Source organism: Notechis scutatus, chromosome 1, assembly GCF_049901735.1.
Source record: "Notechis scutatus isolate UNSWTSFEM ecotype Mainland chromosome 1, rNotScu1.2, whole genome shotgun sequence".
Classification (NCBI taxonomy): Eukaryota; Metazoa; Chordata; class Lepidosauria; order Squamata; family Elapidae; genus Notechis; species Notechis scutatus.
In genome coordinates, this window is record NC_142009.1 from 328,650,119 (window position 1) to 328,671,004 (window position 20,886).

A 20,886-nucleotide genomic window follows, 5' to 3' on the forward strand; every position below is an offset into this window, starting at 1 on the left:
GGAGGCAGAAAAGACAATGGCAGCCCGCAATGGATCGATGCTCCAGAGAGCATTCGTTTATTAGGAAATATGTTCCGTCCTGGGAAAGCAAGAGACGTGGGTCCTTCCACAACCATGTCTGCTTATGTGCTCCAGGTGTAACCGAAGAAGATATCCTCTTGAACTTTTGATGGCTGAAGGAAGTACAACTCATCAGCTCTGGGCGTCACCCAGCGTGTGGTATGGTAGACGGACTCCCCAACCTGGGGAAACAGACAGGAGACAGGTCAGCCAATACACAGGAAGGAAAAGCAGTGGTTTTGGTCCAGTGGTTAAGGTGCTAGCTTAGGAACAGGAGATTTAGGCTGGATGACTTTGGGGCAATCACCAGAAGAGGTTGAGTTCTAGTTCTGCCTCAGGCATGAAAACGGTTTGGGTGATCTTGGACCAATCACCGGGAGACTGTGAGCTGCAGTCTTGCTTTAGGCACGAAAGACGGTTGGTTGACCTTGGGCCAGTCCTTCTGTCTCAGCCAAAACCCACCTCACAGCGTTGTGATTGTGGGGAAATTAGGGGAAGGAAGGAGGTATAAATAATAAATTTATAAATAATAATAAAGGCAGGATAAAAATCAAATAAATGATTATAATATAGGCAGCAAACGTGAGGACCAGACCCACAGTTTCATCACTGTCTCTGCTCCCGTTTTGGAACTCTAGCTTGCAAATCTAACAAAATGAAATTCAATGGTGACAAAAGTAAGACAAAGAAAACCCAAATGCACAGGTACAGTATAAGTGGTACCTGGCTCAATAGTAGTAACTGTGACAGGGATCTTGGAGTCCTAGTGGACAATCACTTAAATATGAGCCAGCCGTGGGCTGCAGCTGTCAAAAAAGCCAACACACTTCTAGGCTGCATAGACAGAAAGGCAGAATCAAGATCACATGAAGTGTTAATACCACTTTATAAGGCCTTCGTAAGGCCACACTTGGAAGAGTGCATCCAGTTTTGGTCGCCACGATGTAACAAACATGTTGAGACTCTAGAAAGAGTGCAGAGAAGAGCAACAAAGAGGATTAGGGGACTGGAGGCTAAAACATATAAAGAATGGTTGCAGGAATTGGGTTTGTCTATTTCCACAGAACGGGAAGGGGAGGAGTGTGACACCTAGGTCTGTCCCACGCGCGGTTTCCAGTAGGTCTCGCACTCCTGTGACAATCCAATGCCTGAGGATCTGAGGGGGAGCGGAGGCGGTGATGCTAGCGCTGGGGAGCAGCTGCAAATACAGACAGAATTTCGCTCGTTTGCCTCTGCTCCTCTCCAGTTGCAGGGCCCGGTTTCTAACAGGCCACAGATCGGTACTGATCTGTGCCCCCCTCCCTGCCCCCTTGCTCCATTAATGTCAGAAGAGAGTAACAGAGTGGGAAGGGACCTTGGAGGTCTTCTAGTCCAACCCTCTGCCCAGGCAGGAAACCCTACACCACTTCAGACAAATGGTTATCCAATCTCTTCTTAAAAACCTCCAGTGATGGAGCATCAACAACTTCTGGAGGCAATTTGTTCCACTGATTAATTGTTCTAACTGTCAGGAAATCTCTCCTTAGTTCTAGGTTGCTTCTCCCCTTGATGAGTTTCCACCCATTGCTCCTTGTCCTGCCCTCAGGAGCTTTGGAGAATAGCTTGACTCCCTCTTCTTTGGGGCAGATATTGGAACACTGCTATCACATCTCCCCTAGTCCTTCTTTTCATTAAACTAGACAAACCCAGTTCCTGCAACCAGTTCTTTATATGTTTTAGCCTCCATTCTCCTAATCGTCTTCGTTGCTCTTCTCTGCACTCTTTCTAGAGTCTCAACCTCTTTTTTACATCGTGGCGACCAAAACTGGATGCTGAATTCCAAGGGTGGCCTTCGTAAAAGTCTGCAAAAGTACCTCTGGCCACCTGGTCGAAAGAGGGCATTGGGAGTTTTTCCAACCGCCCCTGAATTTACCTCGGGCCACCAGGAAGAATCCACTCATAAAGGGCCCGCATATTATAGCTCCGTAGGGAAAGGCTTCGCAGGAGAGGGGCGGCCAAGGATTCGGAGGTGGTGGTGGGGGGTTGGAGAGAAAAAACTGGGGCAGGGGTTGCAACAGGAGGAAAAAGGAATTCCTTTTATTATGAAATTTGCAAAGATTCGAACCTGCCAGCCAGGGACGTCTTTCATGATCTTGGCTTCCTCATCCAAGTTATAACGCATAAGACGCAGTGTCCTTCAACAGAGAGAGAGAGAAAGGGAGGGAGGGAGGGGGTTGGGGGGGAGAGAGGGAGGGCGACAAGGAGGGAGGGGAGAGGGAGGGGGAGGAAGGGGAGGGAAGGAGGGAGAGAGAAAAGGGAGGGGGAGAGGAGGAGGAGGGAGAGGGAGGGGAAGAAGGAGGGAGGGGAGAGGGAGGGGAGGAAGGGAAGAGGGAGAGAGAAAGGGTGGAGGGGGAGAGGGAGGGGAGGGGAAGAAGGAGGGAGGGGAGAGGGAGAGGGAGGAAGGGGAGATGGAAGGAGGGAGAGAGAAAGGGAGAGAGGGGAGAGAGGGGAAGAGGGAGGGAGGAGGGAGGGGGAGAGGGAGGGGAGGAAGGGGAGAGGAAGGAGGGAGACAGAAAGGGAGAGGGAGGGAGGAGGAGAGGGAGGGGAAGGAGGGAGGGGAGGAAGGGAAGAGGGAAGGAGGGAGAGTGAAAGGGGGAGAGGGAGGGGAAGAAGGAGGGAGGGGGAGAGGGAGGGGATTGGGGAGAGAGAGGGAGGGGGTCAAGGAGGGAGGGGGAGAGGAGGGGGAGGGGAGGAAGGGAGAGGGAAGGAGGGAGACAGAAAGGGAGAGGGAGAGGGAGGGGAGGAGGAGAGGGAGGGGAAGGAGGGAGGGAGGGGAGGGAAGGGAAGAGGGAAGGAGGGAGAAAGGGGGAGAGGGAGGGGGAAGAAGGAGGGAGGGGAGAGGGAGGGGATTGGGGAGAGAGAGGGAGGGGGGTCAAGGAGGGAGAGGGAGAGGGAGGGGGGAGGGAGGGGAGTGGGAAGGAGGGAGAGAGAAAGGGAGAGAAGGAGAGGGGGAGAGAGGGGAGGAGGGAGGGGAGAAGGAGGGAGGGAGAGGGAGGGGAGAGGGAGAGAGGGGGAGAGGGAGGGGAGGAGGGAGAGAGGGAGGGGGAGAGGGAGGGAGAGGGAGGGGGAGAGGGAGGGGAGAGGGAGGGAGGGGGAGAGGGAGGGGAGAAGGAAGGAGGGAAGGGAGAAAGGGAGGGGAGAAGGAGGGAGGGGGGAGGAAGGGAGAGAGGGAGGGGAGAGGGAGGGAGGGAGGGGAGAGGGAGAGTTAGAAGTAGATAAAGAGAATCAGGATCATCTGGCTCACATACAGGTAGCCTCACTAGTAATTTAGTCTGGCAATTACGGTCATTAGGGTTGCAACAGTTACAAAGTGGCTCACCGTAGGACCCCGACTCAATTTTATGAACGTTTTCGCAGTGGTCACTAAGAGAACACAGCAGTGGCCATTAAGTGAACGTCTGATCATTACATAAGCCATTGTTCACTATGGATTGGGCTTTGCTGTAAACTGCAAGCAAATGCCAATTTTCTTCCTGCAAAAAATAATGTTGACAGTGGGACACTGCAAATGGCCACCAATGCAGGCCAGATGCTGAGAGCCCAAAATATGGTCACGTGACTGAGGGGGGAGAGAGAGAACTGATGTTGGAACTTTGAAACCAGGTTCTAAGTCCCTTTTTCGGAGTCTGTTACAGCAGCAATCAGTCGTAAGTTGAGGGCTACCTGTCTATAGAGAGAGAGTGAGTTTGGGGAGGAATGAAGCATGCTGGGTATTTGTGCAAATGAATTCCTGCCTTTGGCAAATGGAAGTCATATGGGGCTCCATTCAGAGTGTCAGGAAAACTCTGGCCCCTCTGGCCTGTAAATTTTTAATGTGCTGGGGACCACCAGTGCAGGGATTCAAATGTTTTTACTACCAATTCTGTAGGCGTGGCTTGGTGGGCGTGGCAGGGGAAGGATACTGCAAAATCCCCATTCCCTCCCCACTCCACTAACCTGCTTTCCAGCTCTGTTCTCCTGTGCAGGGCAACTAAAGGAGACCCAGCCAATCAGCTGGGACTCGGGAGGCAGAGAATAGATGGGGGCAGGGGGGCCAGTCAGAGGTGGGATTTGCCGGTTCTCCGAACTACTCAAAATTTCTGCCACGGGTTCTCCAAAACTGGTCAGAACCCTCTGGATACCACACCTCTGGGGACCACCCACACAATGTGATCTTGCACAAACACATAACTTTAAACACCTCACCAAATCCTGCAATAAAGTTAGCCCTTGACTTACAACCATTCGCTCAGTGTGGCCGCCTGAAGTTGCAACGGCATTGAAGATGGGGACTTACGACCGTTTCGCACACTTAATCATTTGCAAGCAGCCCAAATCACTGGAGCGGTTAAGCGGGTCTGGCTTCCCCCCTTGACTTTGCTTGTCCGAAGCCGGCTGGGAAGGAGACAAATGGTGGTCATGTGACCCTGGGACAGGGCAACCGTCATAAATACACGCCAGTTGCCAAGTGCCCAAATTCTGACCACGTGACCATGGGGGATGGTGCAACCGGTCGTGTGAAAACCGGCCACGAGTCACTTTTTTTCAATGCCGTTGCAATCTTGAACGGACACTGAATGAACGGCTGTAAGTCAAGGACACCCTGTATTTGAAGAACAAAGTTTCTTGGTGCTTTGGACGTGGGCGACAGTTAAGGACGATAGATCTAACTAGGGCAGGGGTGGGCAAACTACGGCCCGCGGGCCACATCCGGCCCGTTGGTCTGTCCAATGCGGCCCACCCCTGAAAAAAATTGCTGCCATTGGTCTGTCCAATCCGGCCCGCCCCTGAAAAAAATCGCTGGGTGTGGCGTAATTGCCCTGTGCTGCGTGGCCCCAAAGCTGCAAAACAGTGCGGAGCGATCTAGGGGTAGGAAAGAAAAGAAATTTGCAAAGGCCTCGGCTGGGAGTTCGAAATCACCTTGAGTGCGACCTCTGCGAAGGTGAGTCCCCGCCCGATCCCCCCTTTTTTCCGGGCTTCCAGGCTTAAACTTTGCAAAGGCAAAGCTTGCAGGCTGGAGTGTCTTCCGCCGAGGAGTGGGAAGGGTTCCACCCGGTGGGCGGGCGGGCTGCTTGGAGCCACCTAAAGCTAGGCCGCTGCTGGTGGAGCTTTGCCCTGCCTTGGTGCCCGTTTCCCGGCTCGGCGGTCCTGCTCGGGCGGCACTTTAAAAGCCTGCTCCCAGCACCCGAGCAACTTCCCAGCAACTTTTGGCTTCCTTTTAACTCGCGGGCGCTGCGCCTGGCCCCGAGCCACGCGGCAGAGGGAAGCCCGGTGGGCGGGCAGGCTGCTTGGAGGAGGTGACCCGCGGTGCTCCGGCAGCAGCAAGAGGCAGTTTCGCCCGGGCTCCGCTCAGGTGTCCGGCTGGGGCTGTCAGGAGTTGCTACCGCCGGCGCAGCTCCATGCGGCTCCAGTCCCGTGTTGCCTTGGGAAGGAAAAGGCAAAACCAGGAGCCGCTGAGCCTGAGCCTCGGTGCTGCTGCTCCCGTTGCAAAGCACTGCGCGGCTCTTCCTTTTTGCCTTTCCTTCCCGAGGCAACGCGGGACTGGAGCAGCGCGCGAGCCGCGCCGGCGGTAGCAACTCCTGACTCAGAGGGCCTCCGAGGGGAGGAAGGAGGAGAAGGGGGGAAGAGGGGCGATTCCCAAAAAATCTTGTGCTGACCTGGCCCGTCTGTCAAATTTTAAAAGTCAATGCGGCCCCGAGCCAAAAGTTTGCCCACCCCTGAACTAGGGAAGGAGAAATCTGCTTTCTGCCTAGGTCAATTTTTTTTTTCAACCCTCAGTTGATTTACAGATGGACTTCAACTCCCAGAAATCCTCAGTCAACAGGACTGGCTGGGGTATTCTGGGAGTTGAAGTCCACACATCTTGAAGTTGCCGGAGCTGAGAAACACTGGCTTAGATCAGGGTCCCCAACCACCGGGCAGCGGACGGTACCAGTCCGTGGAACATTTCCTACTGGGCCGCCGGTTTGCTAGGCGCCGCCATCTTGTTTGACGAGAAAGTGCTTCCGGGTGAGCTTTTCCGGTTGGAAAGCGGCGGTTGGGTCCTGAAGGAATCGTCGCGCCTTAGTTTCATCGAGGTTGGGGGGGCTTCGAATGAAACTAAGGCTCTTTCAGCACCCAAGGCAAGGCGAGCCGAGAGACCGTCCTGAAGCGAAGCCCATCGACAAAGGTACAAAGGAGGAGTTGAAGGTGGCGGGGAGAAGCGGGGGACGGCTGGCTGGCCGGTCGCTCGGCTCGCCTTGCCTTGCCATGCGTGCTGATGCCGGTATCGGGCCGCGGATCATTTTGTGATGCCGGTACCGGGCCGTGGCACAAAAAAGGTTGGGGGCCACTGGCTTAGATAACAGGAAAAAGGGGAGGCAAAAATTCCCTCAGCGCCCAGGTCTAGAGAGCTGAACCTACCTGCGGTCGTCCTCAGCCATCATGAGAGGCATCAGGGCTATCCTGGCTTCCATGTCCTCAAAGGCCAGGTGTCTAGAAAAGGTGGGAAAAGAGCAGGGAGGTGACAACAAAAGGAAAGGTCAAAGCTGGTTCCCAGATCTTGTAAAACACAAGTGGTTTCCCAACCTCAGCGACTTTAGGATATAATGGACCAGGGGTGGGATTCAGCTGGTTCGGCTAAACCGGGGGTTCATCTTCCATCTGGTTTGGCGAACCGGTAGTTCCTACAATTGCCTGGCCCCTCCCCTCTCAGGAGTCCCCACCTGGCCCATTTTTGATCGCAGGTTACTGCGGCGCCCAGGCGGAAGCTTCGGGAGGGTGAAAAACAGGCCTCCTGGAGGCTCGAGAAAAGCCTCCGCAGCCCAAGAAGGGCAAGAATGGGCTTCCCGGAGAGCCTCTGGAGCCCGAGGAGGGCAAAAATGGGCTTCCTGGAGAGCCTTTGGAGCCCGAGGAGGGCAAAAATGGGCTTCCTGGAGAGCTTTTGGAGCCCGAGGAGGGCAAAAACAGGCCTCCTGCGGTCCGTTTTCGCTCCCAGGGTGGTGCAGGCTATGCCCACCCTGGCCACGCCCACCCAGCAACAGGGCAGAGAACCGGTTGTTAAATGATTTGAAGCCCACCCCCGATATGGATTTCAATTCTTAGCATGGCGGCTGAGGAATTCTTCTAATTGAAAATCTACCCATAGGAGCTAGGGGACTCTGGGAATTGAAATTCACACATATTAAAGTTACCGGGGTTGGAAAAACCAGGAGACCTCATTCACCCTTCAGGAAAGAGGAAATAAAATGTGTGGACACCATCCAGGTCCTCCGAGACCTTGGGATTTCTTGTCTCCCCTTCTGGAGAATCTGAGGCGACTACAGCAGAGGCCTCCACCTGATCTCGGCCAAAATGGAGGGATGTCAACGCACAAAATCCCTCCCAGGGTAGTTTAAGGCAGGGGTCTCCAACCTTGGTCCCTTTAAGCCTGGCGGACTTCAATTCCCAGAATTCCCCAGCCAGCTAAGCTGGCTGGGGAATTCTGGGAATTGAAGTCCGCCAGGCTTAAAGGGACCATAGTTGGAGACCCCTGGTTTAAGGCACCAGGATGGGAAACAACATGCAGTGCTAAAAGGATAATTGTTTTCCCCTCAGAAAGTTTCAGATTCAAATCCTGGCATTTCTAGGTTGAAATGAGAAAAAAAACAACCTGTCTGAGGAGCATAGAAAATACTGAGCTGTAAAAACATCCCAAGTCTATACTTGCTTTCTTCCAATACAACTGCAAATTTATCCAGAACACCCAGGAAGAAGGAACATTCCTTATCACAGTTATAAAGCTGGAACGTAAGCAAGTTCATCCTTCCAAGTTCTTTCAATGTGCCCTGTGGATGCTATGTCTATCTGCCCTGGAATACTTAACTTCTCCACATAACTGTTTTCATCAATATCTCAAAATTCTCCATATAAAACTTGGATCTGTTGATTAAATGTAGATCACTCTGATTTTCTGCCGAAAACCCTCCCTGCCTTTGTGAAATTACAGGCTGCTGTCAAACAACAAACAATGCCAAAGTTTTCTTAATCATGGATGATTAATGAATAAATCGCAATTAGCGGAACCCAGACAAATGTACAGAGAATCCACCCCTTACAATCACAATCGAGCCCAAAATTTATGTTGTTAAGTGAGATATTTGTTAAATGACTTCTGCCCCATTTTACGACCTTTCTTGCTGCAGCTGTTTAGTGAATCACTGCAGGTGATAAGTTAGTAACCTGGCTGTTAAGTGAATCTGGTTTCCCAATTGACTTTGCTTGTCAGGAGGTTGCAAAAGATGATAACATACCTTGGGACGCTGCAACTGTCGTAAGTATGAATCAGTTGCCAAACATCCAAATTTGAATGAAGTGATGCTGAAAAGATCATAACAGTGAAAAATGGTCACAAGTCACTTTTTCCCCCCAGTGCCGTTGTAACTTTGAACGGTCACTAAATGAACTGTTGTAAGTGGAGGACTACTTCTACCGAGCAAAGGCAGCCTGTGACTGTCATGCATATTTTTCGGGCCAATTAAATGAAGGGAATGATTGCAAACTTACCTTCTCTCCCAGTTCCACCTGAAAATAATGTAGGTTCCAAAAACAAAAGCTCCAAGTCCAATGGCAAGAAGGCCATAACCTAGAAATAACAAAATGAGATCCGTGTGTTTATTAGCAAATACAAATAACTGTTTGTAACAGTAAAACAAGTAGTAAAAAGATCTCCAAGGGTTGGCTAAGCTTCCAAAGGCCACGAGGACATCTCGATTTTTTTCTTTAGGCATGAACTTCAGGGAGATTCCTTGCTTGCTGATTCCACGACCTGATTGCAGTTTTCCATCATAACTATTTTACAGGTCGTCTTCGACTTACAAACACAATTCAGCCCCCTATTTCTGATAAGTGAGACCGTTGTTGTGAGTTTTGCTCAATTTTTTGTGACCACGCTTGCCACAACTGTTTAAGTGAATCACTGCACTTGTTAAGTTAGTGACACAGCTGTTAAGTGAATCAAGCTTCCCTGTTGACTTTGCTTATCAGAAGTTCGCAAAAACATGACAGTGCAACCGTCATAAATATGAGCTACAGTAGTAGTCCGAATTTTGATCATGTGACCTGCAATGGAATGCTGCAATGGTTGTAAGTATGAAAAACGGGTCATAAGGCCCTTTTTTCAATGCCATTGTAACTTTGAACGGTCACTAAATGAATGGTTCTAAGTGAAGGACTGCCTGTCTTTATTTTATTTTATTTTAGCCAGGCTTTATTTTTATGGGCAATTAATATACGTAATATTCCTTCCTCCTATTACTTTCCCCACAACAGCTCTTTGATGTGAACTGGGCTGAGAGTGAGTGACTGGCCCAAAGTCACTGAGGCAGCTTTCATGCCTAAAGTAGGACCAGAACTCAACTGTGTCCAGGTTTATAGCCTGGTGTTTTGGCCACTAGACCAGTGGTGCTTAACCTTTTTTGGCACCAAGTACCGAAATGAGTGTGCACGCGTGCCGAAAAGGTACCAAGTGCCGAAACACATGTGTGCCCGAAACCAGAAGAGCAGCTCCCTGGTGCGTGCAATGCGTGCCGGCCACCTGGTCTTCCACTTTCCAACATGCATGTGCATGTGAAGACCAGCTGGCCAGCATGCACATGCGTGTTGGGGAGCTGCTCTTCCAGTTTCCGGTGCTCCCATGCGAGCAAAGGCCAGCTGGCTGGTGCGCAAGCGTGTGCTGGAACTTTGAAGAGCAACAAGTGATGGCTGGTGTGCCCGGAGAGATGGCTCTGCATGCCACTTCCAGCATGCGTGCCATAAGTTCGCCATCATGGCACCAGACCAAACTGGCTCATATGTTTTCCCATCTTCTTGACCGTATTATTATCAGTCATGCCTGTGGAACAAAAGCGTATATTCCATATGAACAGATCTAACCACCAAATGGCCTTTCCTTTTCCCAGCCAGCACATTTCCAAATATAACTACAGTCTAGTCAGAAAACAGGTATCTCAGACGATGAGGATACATTCAACAAACCTGCTATATGGAGCTGTTTCGGGGAAAATGTCTGGAGATATTTTGAGAATATTTTTCCCTTCAAAAGGTTAGGTCTTTCCTCTCAGTTATATTAAGGCTATCATTCCTGCTGGCCTTCAGAAGGTAAGTTTGGGGCATTAGCAGGAGGCACTACATCCTGATCCTGGAAGACAATCCCAACTAACACATTCAGCTGCTTTGCAAGGTTGATTTTGAAATGTCATAGACAGGTACTCCACAATTTATGACCACAATTCAGACCAAAGTTTCTGTTGCTAAGTGAGGCGGTTGTTAAATGAGCTTTGCCTTGCCCATTTTATGACCTTTCTTGCTCACAGTTGATAAGTGGATCACTGCAGTTAAGTTAGCAGCCCGGTTGGTTAAGTGAACCTGGCTTCCTCATTAACCTAGCTTGTCAGAAGGTCGCAAAAAGTGGGACACATCATAAATACAAGCCAGTTGCCAAGTATCTTAATTTTGATCCCATGACCGTGGGGATGCTGCAATGATCGTAAGTGTGAAAAACGGTCATAGGCCCCTTTTTTTCAGCACCATTGTAATTTCGAACTCCCACGAAATGAACTGTTGTAAGTCGAGGACTGCCTATATAGGAACCCAGCATGCAGAATCTGCTGAATGGGAAGGATAATAAGAGACCCTCTTCAGAAGCTGCTCAAATGGGGGATCTATGAGTGAAGTCGGTTGAAAGGCTGCGCCCCCATTTCCTTTGGGCTCCTATGAAGAACCCCCAACGCTCACATCCAGATGCTCAGATGTCTTGCAGAACACACCCGACCCAACCATGGTTTGTTGAATAAATCACGATTGGTTGGGTTGGCAGCAGCAGGCCTTAAGCTGCAAGAAAGACAAAGGCTCATCTTACAGGTTGAGCACGTCGTGTGAAGGGTTGGAAAAGCACGGACCCCGCATATCATCACAGCCCATGGTGGCTTATTCAAGGCAGCCATCCTTAGCTTAGGCGAGGGACCCGAGAGCCGGCCACCTCCTGAAGACTCAAAGCACCCCATCTCTCCATCCTCACCCGGGATCCCCCGATAGGGCAATCGCCTCTTATAGTCGATTGGTCCATAACCGCCCGACGGCGGCATGTCCTGCTTCACCTTCCAGGCTCCCGCCGCCATCTTGGAAGCGGGCGGCTTCTCTCCCGACCCAACGCTTCTTACCCCGATCTGTCACTTGTGGATGACGTAACGCGAGCGCCGCAACGAAAGCCGAGCTCGGCCGAAGACTGGCGGTCACGTGACATGGATTCCGGGGAGGAGGGAGGGGAACTCGGAAGACGAGGCTGCTCCTGCGGATCGCGCGCAGGGGGGATTTTTTTTTTCGTCCCTCGGTCCCGGAGCGCGCTTGGAAACCCGTTCCTCTTTCTAGCGCCCATCTCCTTGCAGGAAACGTTTATGACAGGGGTCCCCAAACTTGGCAACTTTAAGACTTCAGCATAGCTGGCTGGAGAATTCTGGGAGTTGAAGTCCACAAGTCTTAAAGTTGCCAAGTTTGGAGACTTCTGGTTTATGATATGCAGAATGCTAGCATTGAAGGGGTTTTGCAAGGCAGCAATCCGAGGACAGAAGGATGCCCAACCTTTTTTTTTTTTTTTTAAAGGAAAATTAAGGATGAACTCTTAACAGATTAAGAGTTGGAAGGGCCCTTGTAGATCATCTTCTAGGGAGATCCTACACCATTTCTGACAGATGGCAGTGATGAAGCTCCCACAACTTCTGAAGACAACATCTGTTCCATTGGTTGATTGCTCTGTCAGAAAGTTTCTCTTTATTTCCAGGTTGAATCTCTCCTTGTTCAGTTTCCATCCACTATTCCTTGTCTGGCCTACAGATGCCTTGGAAAATAGCTTGAACCCTTCCTCTCTGTAGCAGCCCCTCAAATATTGGAAGACCGCTATCATGTCTCCCCTGGTCCTTCTCTTCACTAGACTAGCCAGGCCCAGTTCCTGTAACCGTTCTTCATGTTTTAGTCTCCAGTCCCCTAATATTTAATTAGCACAGGTAGTCCTCGACTTTAAAAAGTTTCTTTAGTGACCATTTGAAGTTACAACAGCATTGAGAAGTGACTTAATGACCATTTTTCACACTTCTGTTACAGCATCCCCATGGTCACATGATTTACATTTGGATGCTTGACAACTGACTCAGGTTTATGATTATATTGTCCAGGAGTCATTTGATCCCCTTTTGCGACTTTCTGACAATGTCAAATGGGGAAACCAGATTCACTTAACCTTGTTGATAATTTAACAATTGCAACTTAAGGTCTTGAAGAAATCGTGAGGAGGAACAGGATATATGGCTTCAAATTGATTTCAAATTCCTGGAAAGCTGTCACAAAAGCAGCCACAGGAAGCCAGGAGTTTGGGACGCATCCTGTTACTATTGAACAAGTTTTGTTCTACTTATGTTGTTTATAATAGATATAATAGATGGATCCACACGTTACATTGAAGTCTGAATCACAGTTAACAAACTATGTGGCTTAATTCAGAAAACACACAAAGCCAAACAAGACTCATTTCGTCTTTGCGTGAATTTGCCTGTATTATGCAGTGAACAACTGGCATGGTCGAATACTTACTTCAAAAGATTAATAATAGAACACAGGATATTTACCTCCTTGCACCCAATACATGATATTCATGCTTTATTTTGCCTTCAGGAGTTAAAACATTCCTTGATTTTCACAACTTGAATGCACTCACAACCTCTGCAGGCAAGTTGCTCCACTGATTAATTGTTCTGTCAGGAAATTTCTCCTTAGTTCTAAGTTGCTTCTCTCCTTGATTAGTTTCCATCCGTTGCTTCTGCCTTCAGGAGCTTTGGAGAATAGCTTGACTCCCTCTTCTTTGTGGCAGCCCCTGAGATATTGAAACACTGCTATCATGTCTCCCCTAGTGCTTCTTTTCATTAAACTAGGCATACCCAATTCCAGCAACCGTTCTTCGTATGTTCCAGTCCCCTAATCATCTTTTTTGCTCTTCTCTGCACTCTTTCTAGAGTCTCAACATTTTTACATTGTGGCATTTGTAAAATTCGATATTAGACAACAATCACTACTAAGAACATATTAGTGTCCAAAATTCAGGATCTGACTTGGAAAGTAACAGGCATGTTTTTCCTGATCCTGATTTCCAATCTAGGGATATACTACCTCTGTCCATGGAGGTTCAGCTTAGCTATGATGGCTAGCTAGCAACTCTCACAGATTTTCCTGCCCCATTAATCTGTTGTCAGAATAAATGGAACTTTAGGCAGTCATCTAACTTATGTCCTGTATAACAAGTTATTTTTCTATATTGATATTATTGTGCGAATGCCAAGATTGAGAAGCCCATAATCAAATGCCATTAGCAAACGGGAGAGGGGGGAGAGGAAACAAAAATTTATCTGGCTAAATCATGATTCAGTACAAGTAGTCCTTGACTTAACAACCATTTGTTTAGTAATCAAAGTTATGATGGCATGGAAAAAATGACTTACAACCGTTTTTCACGCTTACGACTGCTACAGCTTCCCCATGTGGTCAAAAATTTGGGTGCTTGGCATCTGACATGTACTTTTGACAGTTGTACTGTCCCAGGGTCATGCGATCACCATCTTCTCAGCCAGCTTCTGACAGGCAATGTCCATGGGGGAAGCCAGATTTGTTTACGTGTAGTGATTTGCTTAACAACTTTGTCAAAAAAGATTGTAAAATGGGACAAAACTCACGTAACAACTGTCTTGCCTAGCAGTGGAAAATTTGGGCTCAATTATGGTTGTAAGTCAAGGACTACCCGTGCACAACACCAAACTTGACCAAGAATGTAGAATTCTGCAGCAAAAATTCTTTCCTGTTCTCTCCCAAAAGTAACTCTAAAGCAGGTGTTCTCAACCTTTTATTCATTTATTTGTAAAATAAATGAAAAGTGTAAAATACCACCCATTTTGCTACACAGTAACTTTGGAGGAATCTTTGAAATCATTTCCCAGATCTCAGGGGAAAAATATGAAAATCTCACAGCACGCTTCACTTCCTTCCTGTAGAATTCACGTTTTATGTTTACAACAGGAGCAAAGTGTCAGGCTACCAGCTCACTCAATTCAGTGTGTTAAGAACAGCTGTCACTGCAAACGCTAGCATTGCATTGCAGGGCACATGAAGTTTTTCAATTGCAAGCTAAGCGTATGTATTTATTTAAAAGATTTAAATGGCTGCCCCCACCTTAGGAATACATCTCTTGAGTGGCTCACAATAAAAGCCGTGAAATAAAAATTATCCTGGATAACAGAAGTACGCAGGCTTTTAATCCGTTTAGTGCAGTTGTTGTGCTTCAGAGATTTTGATCTTGGATGCAATTATAGTGTTTTTATTATGACTTTTCAGAAACTTCTATTCTCTGCTTTCCACCCAAGTCCATTTCTAGACAGGTGTGCACTTGTGTCATTAGCAAAACTACATTAATGTTTCTCTTCTAAGTAAGTAAATGAATTGCAGGTGAAGCGGAATCAGAAGAAATAATGACAGTTTTGTCACCACCTTTGTTAATACATAAGAGAGAATATCAGAAAGCTTTCTATATCGTATTCAGCTGTATTTCAAATTTCCTCAATATTCAATGAATATCAAAACATTTTTCTTAGGCATCATCACAGGAGAATATTGCTTGTTTTCTAGAACAGCCTAACCATCTTTTGATGCCTATTTGAGCAATATTGAAGTTATAATCCCCCAAATGATGACGTATCAAAGTCTGGTAATTCAACCCGAGGCTTAAAAGATCCAACACAGGAATTGCTTCAAGTTAAAAGATTTATTTTTCTGGACCTCCAAAATTTCCTGGACAATTCCAACCCGATCAAAAAGAGATTTCTGACATGGCTGGGGGTTTTCATCTTTAAAAAAAAAGAAAGAAAAAAGAAATGGCTTTTGGAAACACAGGTTCGCAACTGTTGGTCAAACTGCTCCAGCTTAAAAACTTCACATGGACAAACCTATCCTTCCTGATTTGTAAATTAATCCAGCTCCTACGCAAAAAGCAAGGCTAGAATTTTAGAAATGCAAATCTTCTGATTCGCATCCGATCCAAGGCAGACCAATGATGTAAATGTGAAAAACGCCAGAGAAATTGAAGAGTTACGTCTACACTACAGCTTCATACCAGTTTTAAGTCTACTTGACCCATCAGAGAAATCTTGGGGTTAATCTGGAAATGACACAAGTTCTTTAGGAGGCTGGAACTCCAATTGTTTATACTGGTGCAAAAAGTCTATATGGAACTGAAGTGCAAGAGAAAAAGAAAACAAACGGTATTAAGGTATCTTAACTATGGGTAGGAAATCAACAAGAATGCTTTTAAAGCTCAAACAGAGGTGAGGATGGAGAGTAAAGCAATAGTTTTGATGTACAAACAAAAGTGGACCCCACCACAAACAATGAATTCAGAAGAACTGTGTACAGAAAAATTAAAACCCTATACGTTTGCTATCCATCAGAACTTTAAAACATTATATCTAAATATTCTCAACTTTACAGAAAAGGAAAAAGGGGGAATTAGGAGGAACTTTTTATTAAAATGCAAGAGATGTCATTGGAACAGGAGCCCTTCCTGATACAGTAACATTTGTAGGTCTGTTCTTAAATTAGGTATTTCACTTGTAGCTAACAAAATACCAGACCCCAGACCCCAAAAAGGGTTTGCCTGCACAGTATTAATCCCCTCCCACCCTGCTTTTTTTTATTTATTTATTTATTTATTTATATATATATATATATATATATATATATATATATATATATATATATATATATATATATATATATATATATATATATATATATATATATATATATATATATATATGGATCTTTGGTTATTCAGTTTTTTTCCCGCGTAAAATCATCTTCAGGCTTGTGTCTTCGGCTTTGTGCTTCAACTCCGAGAAGAGCCTGAAGATGATGAATGAGACTTCATTGAAACGTCGCCTAGATACTTCCAATTTTACGCGGGAGAAAACCCGAATAACCAAAGATCCACATACAAATACCCGCGAAAACCTCAAAAACTATATATATATATATATATATATATATATATATATATATATATATATATATATATATATAGTTTGATTTATTTAGATATATTTATATTTATATATGCATTTATATATACTTTTTTTTGCAACAAACTCTTATATCAGCACTAGATCTAGTACCAATACGCTAATATGAATAGGTATAGAAAGGTCTGTACTTCTGCCTCTACTATCAAATTTTTTAAAAAAATGGCATCGAAGGGGAAAAATAAAACTATGACATTCTCCCCCCCCCTGTATTTCTCTGAATTCGGCAGGGGGAATGGGAAGAGGAAGTGCGGTTTAAAGCCAACATTAGTCAAGATGCTAGTAAAAATTGGTTACATTTATAAGGATGGGATTGAACATACCAGAGACAACAGTTCTTTGCACCCATGTTGTGCCTATACAGCCGGAGACCCTGTGGGTTTTTCCCCCCCGCCTACACTAGGCACCCTCTATTTGTGCCCCTGGCTGGGAATGATGGGAGCTTAGTCCAGCGCGTATGGAGGGCACCAGTAATATAACGGTTTACCTACGGCAAAGCTGTTTTCTTTTTCCCCACAACAATTGGTAGCAAGAGAGATGTGGACTTTTGTCTCATGTTTTTCTTTTGTTGTTTTTATTTATTTCTTTTTTTAAAAAAACACAAAAAAAATGTACTTCTCTGGTCCCTTCTGCTCCACATGACTAAATTGCACACTGTTCTTAAGATAGCCCAGTAAAAACTTTTCTAGAAAAAAAAAATGAAAAGGGGACGGGAGATTCAATCATATGTTGCTTTTTTTTTTGTAGGGAAAAAAAATTATTCATCTCCACACAGTTCACTTTTTCTCTTTGGGCGCGTCAGACTTATTTTTTTTTCTTATTTTTCTTATATATATTTTTTAAAAAAACAACAACAAAAAACAACCTGTTCATTCGTTTCAGATTGAGGAGATTCAATAGAGCTGTTTTATATAAACTGTCCAGTAATTCTTTTAAACTAGCAAAGGTCCAGAGCAGAACATCTGTCTGAAACAAGGTTCTATTTATTTTTAAAAAAAACACCCCGAAAACAAGAAGATGCACATCCTATGTTCGGTTGCTCCATTTCTTCTGGCGGTGGCAAGTCCGTCTGCATTTGCTCGTAGTATATTACTGGGTTAAAAAGAAAACAAAATGAAACCTCCAAACCAAACGGCAAACGCCTGCTGTTATCCTTTGGAATAAAGCCTCCTCAGGAATTACAAAGGGTTTTAGAGAAAACAAGGCCGTGAGGAAACTGGTCCAGCTTTCTGGATTTTTTTGTTTCTTGTCCCCCCGCTCTCCCCAACATTGCCAGGTCCCACTTCTACTTTCTATGAACGGGTGAAATATATCCTTGGTCACGAAGGGCCACGGTATGATCAACCAAAGTAAAATTCAGCTAAGGTAACTAAAAACAAAACAAAACGAGAGAGACTGTATTGTAAGAAGGGAAGGGACTGAGGCCGGAAGCAACTGAGCCATCAAATCTCTTGCATGAGTCCTTGGTTCCATACTAGTGCTGATCCAAAAAACAAAAAAAAAAAAGAGAAAATAATAATAATCCCCAAACTAAAGAGACAAAATACACAGAGAAAACAATAATATTAAATTGAGATTCTCCTCGGGGATGATCTCAACCATCAGCCCCCCCCTCCCCAAAAGAAAAAAGTTTGCAAGAACTTGGTAGCTTAAATGTTCATTACCACCCTTTTTGAGCGTCCATTCTATCCAGCAGAGGAAGCAAAATAGCCCCCGATTGGACTGGCGCAAAAAACAAAAACAAAAAAACCCACCAAAAATGTAAAAAATACTTTCCGGCAAACCCCGCGGGCAGATCCAGTTAGACTTGAAAGCGGCTTTTCCACTGCATGGCGAGATTTCGGAGGGAAGGATGGCAGAATCAAAAGGAGAAGAAGGGGGGGGGGAAAAACCCCAAGAAGATGTAATAGATCAAAAAAAAAAAAAAATTGAAGTCTTCCACTCGGGGCGGAGGTTCCTGCGTTATTTCCATGTGGCCGATTGAGGGATGGACCGTGGAGGAATCATATCCAAGAGATATTCACGCTGGCGATCTACAGCCGAGGAGGTGGTTTTGTGCACGGTGAGACCAGGGCTAACGAAGTTCAACGTCCCTCCTGGAGAAAAGGAACACGAAGGGTGCATTGAAATGAACTCTTAAAGGGAGAGGCTGCTTTCCCCATTCTAATAGCGTCTAGGGCAGCGTTTCTCAACTTTTAGCAGCTTGAAGATGAGCTATGCTGGCTGAGGAATTCTGGGAGTTGAAGTCCACTCATGTTCAAGCTGCCAAGATTAAGAAACGTTGATCTAGGCACTCTCTCTCTCTCCCCTTTCTGGCCTTCCTCAGATGTATATAACAAGATGGGCATGTCTTAAAATTCCCACAAGGCAATGCATTCTCAATAATACTGAGAAACAGCCAGATTGGGAAAAGGCATCCCTGTCTGGGGACAAAGCCAGCATAGAATAAGGGTGAGAGATAAAGTGTTATTGGGGAAATCTTTAAAAAAAAAAAGAGTTTGCAAAATATAATTAATCAAACTATAGACAGATAGACAGAAAAGCCCAAAGCCAAAAAACAAGACACCGCCCCCCCAAGCACCAAACACATTCTGCCATTTGATGCAGGTAGTCTTTGACTTAGGACCATTTTGTTTAACAACGGTTCAAAGTCATGGAAAAAGTGACTTGCAACCCCCATCTTCAAAGTTATAACTGTCAGTCAGATGATCGCAATTTGGATATTGGTTAACTGGCTCGCATGTATTGTTTGCAGCAACTTGCGGCCACTTAATTGCAACTGGTAACCATCCCGGCTGGCTTCTGACAAGCGAAGTTAATTGGGGAAGCCTGATTCATTCTATAGCTGCGTGATTCACATAACAACCGCATGCTTCGCTGAATGACCACCCTAAGAATCGTCATCAAATTAGTCACATGATGACTTGTTTAATGTTTGCTACCACTTAGCCAATAAAGATTCCCCCTTGTTGCAATGGCGGTGCTTGATAACGCAAACGATTAAACATACAGGTGGTCCTTGACTTAAAGCAGTTCATTTAGTGACCGTTCAAAGTTGCAACGGCTCTGAAAAAAGTGACCTAGGACCGTTTTACACGTTGCAGCATCCCCATGGTCACATAATCAAAATCCAGACGCTTGGCCGCTGACTCACATTTATGACGGCTGCAATGTCCTGGGGTCACATGATCCCCTTTTGCGACCTTCTGACCAGCAAAAGCTAATGGGGAAGCTGGATTCATTTAACAACCATGTTGCTAATTTAAGAACTGTAGTGATTCGCTTAATGAATGTGGGGAGAAAAGTTGTAAAATGGGGGCAAACTCACTTAACAAACGTTCCACTTAGCAACATGAATTTTGGGCTCAAATGTAGTCATAACTCAAGGACTACCTGTATTGTGCAAGATTGCCCGTGATATGCGTCCCCTGGTTCCCTAGAAAGCCTGCACGAAGCCACGCCAGAGGTGATTGCCTGGATGGCTGAACTGGACATTCGGTGAGACCACTGTGATACCCCCGTAGAAGTTTTACTTATAACTACGTGGACTGTGTATTTATGTTTAGTTCTCTTCTGTCATGTTTCCCATCATACGCTGAATAATAATAATAAATTAGCCACCCTTTCATTCTGGTCCCAATTGTGGTTGTAAGTCGAGGACTATCTGTAACACTGAAACACAGCTGGAAGAAGAGGTAGAGGACATGGTGAGTAACAGCCGGCTAGTCAGGTGACACTCAGGACATCTGAACAGGAGGCTGCTGAGAAAATCATGTGATGCTTGTCTCCATCTACAATGCTGGTTGGAGGCCCTGTGCATTCACCATTCTGGTGGCCGAAGGGTTGATCCTCTCCCATTAATCAAGGATGGAATTGGGAATGGGAGGCAAACTATCCCCATTTTTCCAATTGCCTCCAAATAAACTCAAAATACTAATTTCAGGCCCTATTTTGGGGGTTAGGTGCCATTTTAAGCTTGTGGTGAAAGCCATTTGTCTCCCTGAAGCTTAAGTCCCACCATTAAAACCCTGAAAATATACCGTGTTTCTCATATAATAAGGCCGGGTCTTATTTTTTTTTTTGAGCCCCGAAAAAATGGCTAGGCCGTCTTTTCGGGGGTGACTTAATTCCCCCCCCCCTTGCATCTTCGGGCGGGCGGCGATGGCTTGGATGTTGACCTCAGCGTTGGTGGGGCACTTCGTATCGGGGTCAACGCAGGCAGCACCATATCCGGGTGTGCAACAAAAGTACTTCCTAACGGCAAATCCCCCCACCATTTCCCCCCATTTCGCATGTTTTAATATAGGCCTTAATTTGGGGGGAGGGGCTTAATTTCATTTCATGCCTATAAAACATGCTGGGACTTCCTATTGGGGGAGGCCGTATTGTTGGAGAAACAGGGTAGAAACTTCAGTTTATGGAGGACTTCAAATACAGGTAGTCCTTGACTTACAACCATTCATTGAGGGACTGTTTGAAGTTACAATGGCACTGAAAAAAGTGACTTTTGATGGTTTTTCACGGGACTGTTGCAGCATCCCTATGGTCCAATGATCAAAATTCGGATGCTTGGCAACTGGCATGTATTTAGGACGGTTGCAATGTCTCAGGCTCACCTGATCCCCTTTTGCAACCTTGTGACCAGCAAAGACAACGGGGAAGCCAGCTTCACTTAAACAAC

At 46.2% G+C, this 20,886-nt stretch overlaps 2 protein-coding genes across 28 annotated transcripts in view; both read right to left on the bottom strand.

Moving 5' to 3' along the window:
• Window positions 1-30: 30 nt before the first annotated feature.
• NDUFA13 (NADH:ubiquinone oxidoreductase subunit A13) lies at window positions 31-11,302 on the bottom strand. The gene is made up of 5 exons (XM_087951524.1): window positions 11,114-11,302; window positions 8,602-8,680; window positions 6,481-6,552; window positions 2,165-2,234; window positions 31-242 (listed from the first exon to the last, which is right to left on the bottom strand). Exons 1-5 carry the CDS (start codon window positions 11,211-11,213, stop codon window positions 123-125), a joined length of 441 nt encoding a protein of 146 aa, XP_087807650.1. The 5' UTR covers window positions 11,214-11,302; the 3' UTR covers window positions 31-122.
• A 5,683-nt stretch (window positions 11,303-16,985) lies between these two features.
• Window positions 16,986-20,886, bottom strand: part of GATAD2A (GATA zinc finger domain containing 2A) — a 106,161-nt gene continuing 102,260 nt past the window's right edge. For all 27 annotated transcript variants that reach the window (XM_087952654.1, XM_087952663.1, XM_087952669.1 and 24 more), the window contains one exon: window positions 16,986-18,301. In XM_087952654.1, the coding sequence (XP_087808780.1) occupies window positions 18,168-18,301 (134 nt within the window). In that variant the 3' untranslated portion in view covers window positions 16,986-18,167. The remainder of the gene's footprint in view (window positions 18,302-20,886) is intronic.

Excerpts from the sequence above, each read along its gene's own strand:
- NDUFA13 (XM_087951524.1), bottom strand. The coding sequence starts at position 11,213 with ATGGCGGCGGGAGCCTGGAAGGTGAAGCAGGACATGCCGCCGTCGGGC. Across the intron at positions 6,553-8,601 it reads AGGTGGAACTGGGAGAGAAG|ACACCTGGCCTTTGAGGACA; the intron begins GTAAGTTTGCAA and ends CACCTTTTCTAG. Across the intron at positions 243-2,164 it reads AAGACGTCCCTGGCTGGCAG|GTTGGGGAGTCCGTCTACCA; the intron begins GTTCGAATCTTT and ends CTGTTTCCCCAG.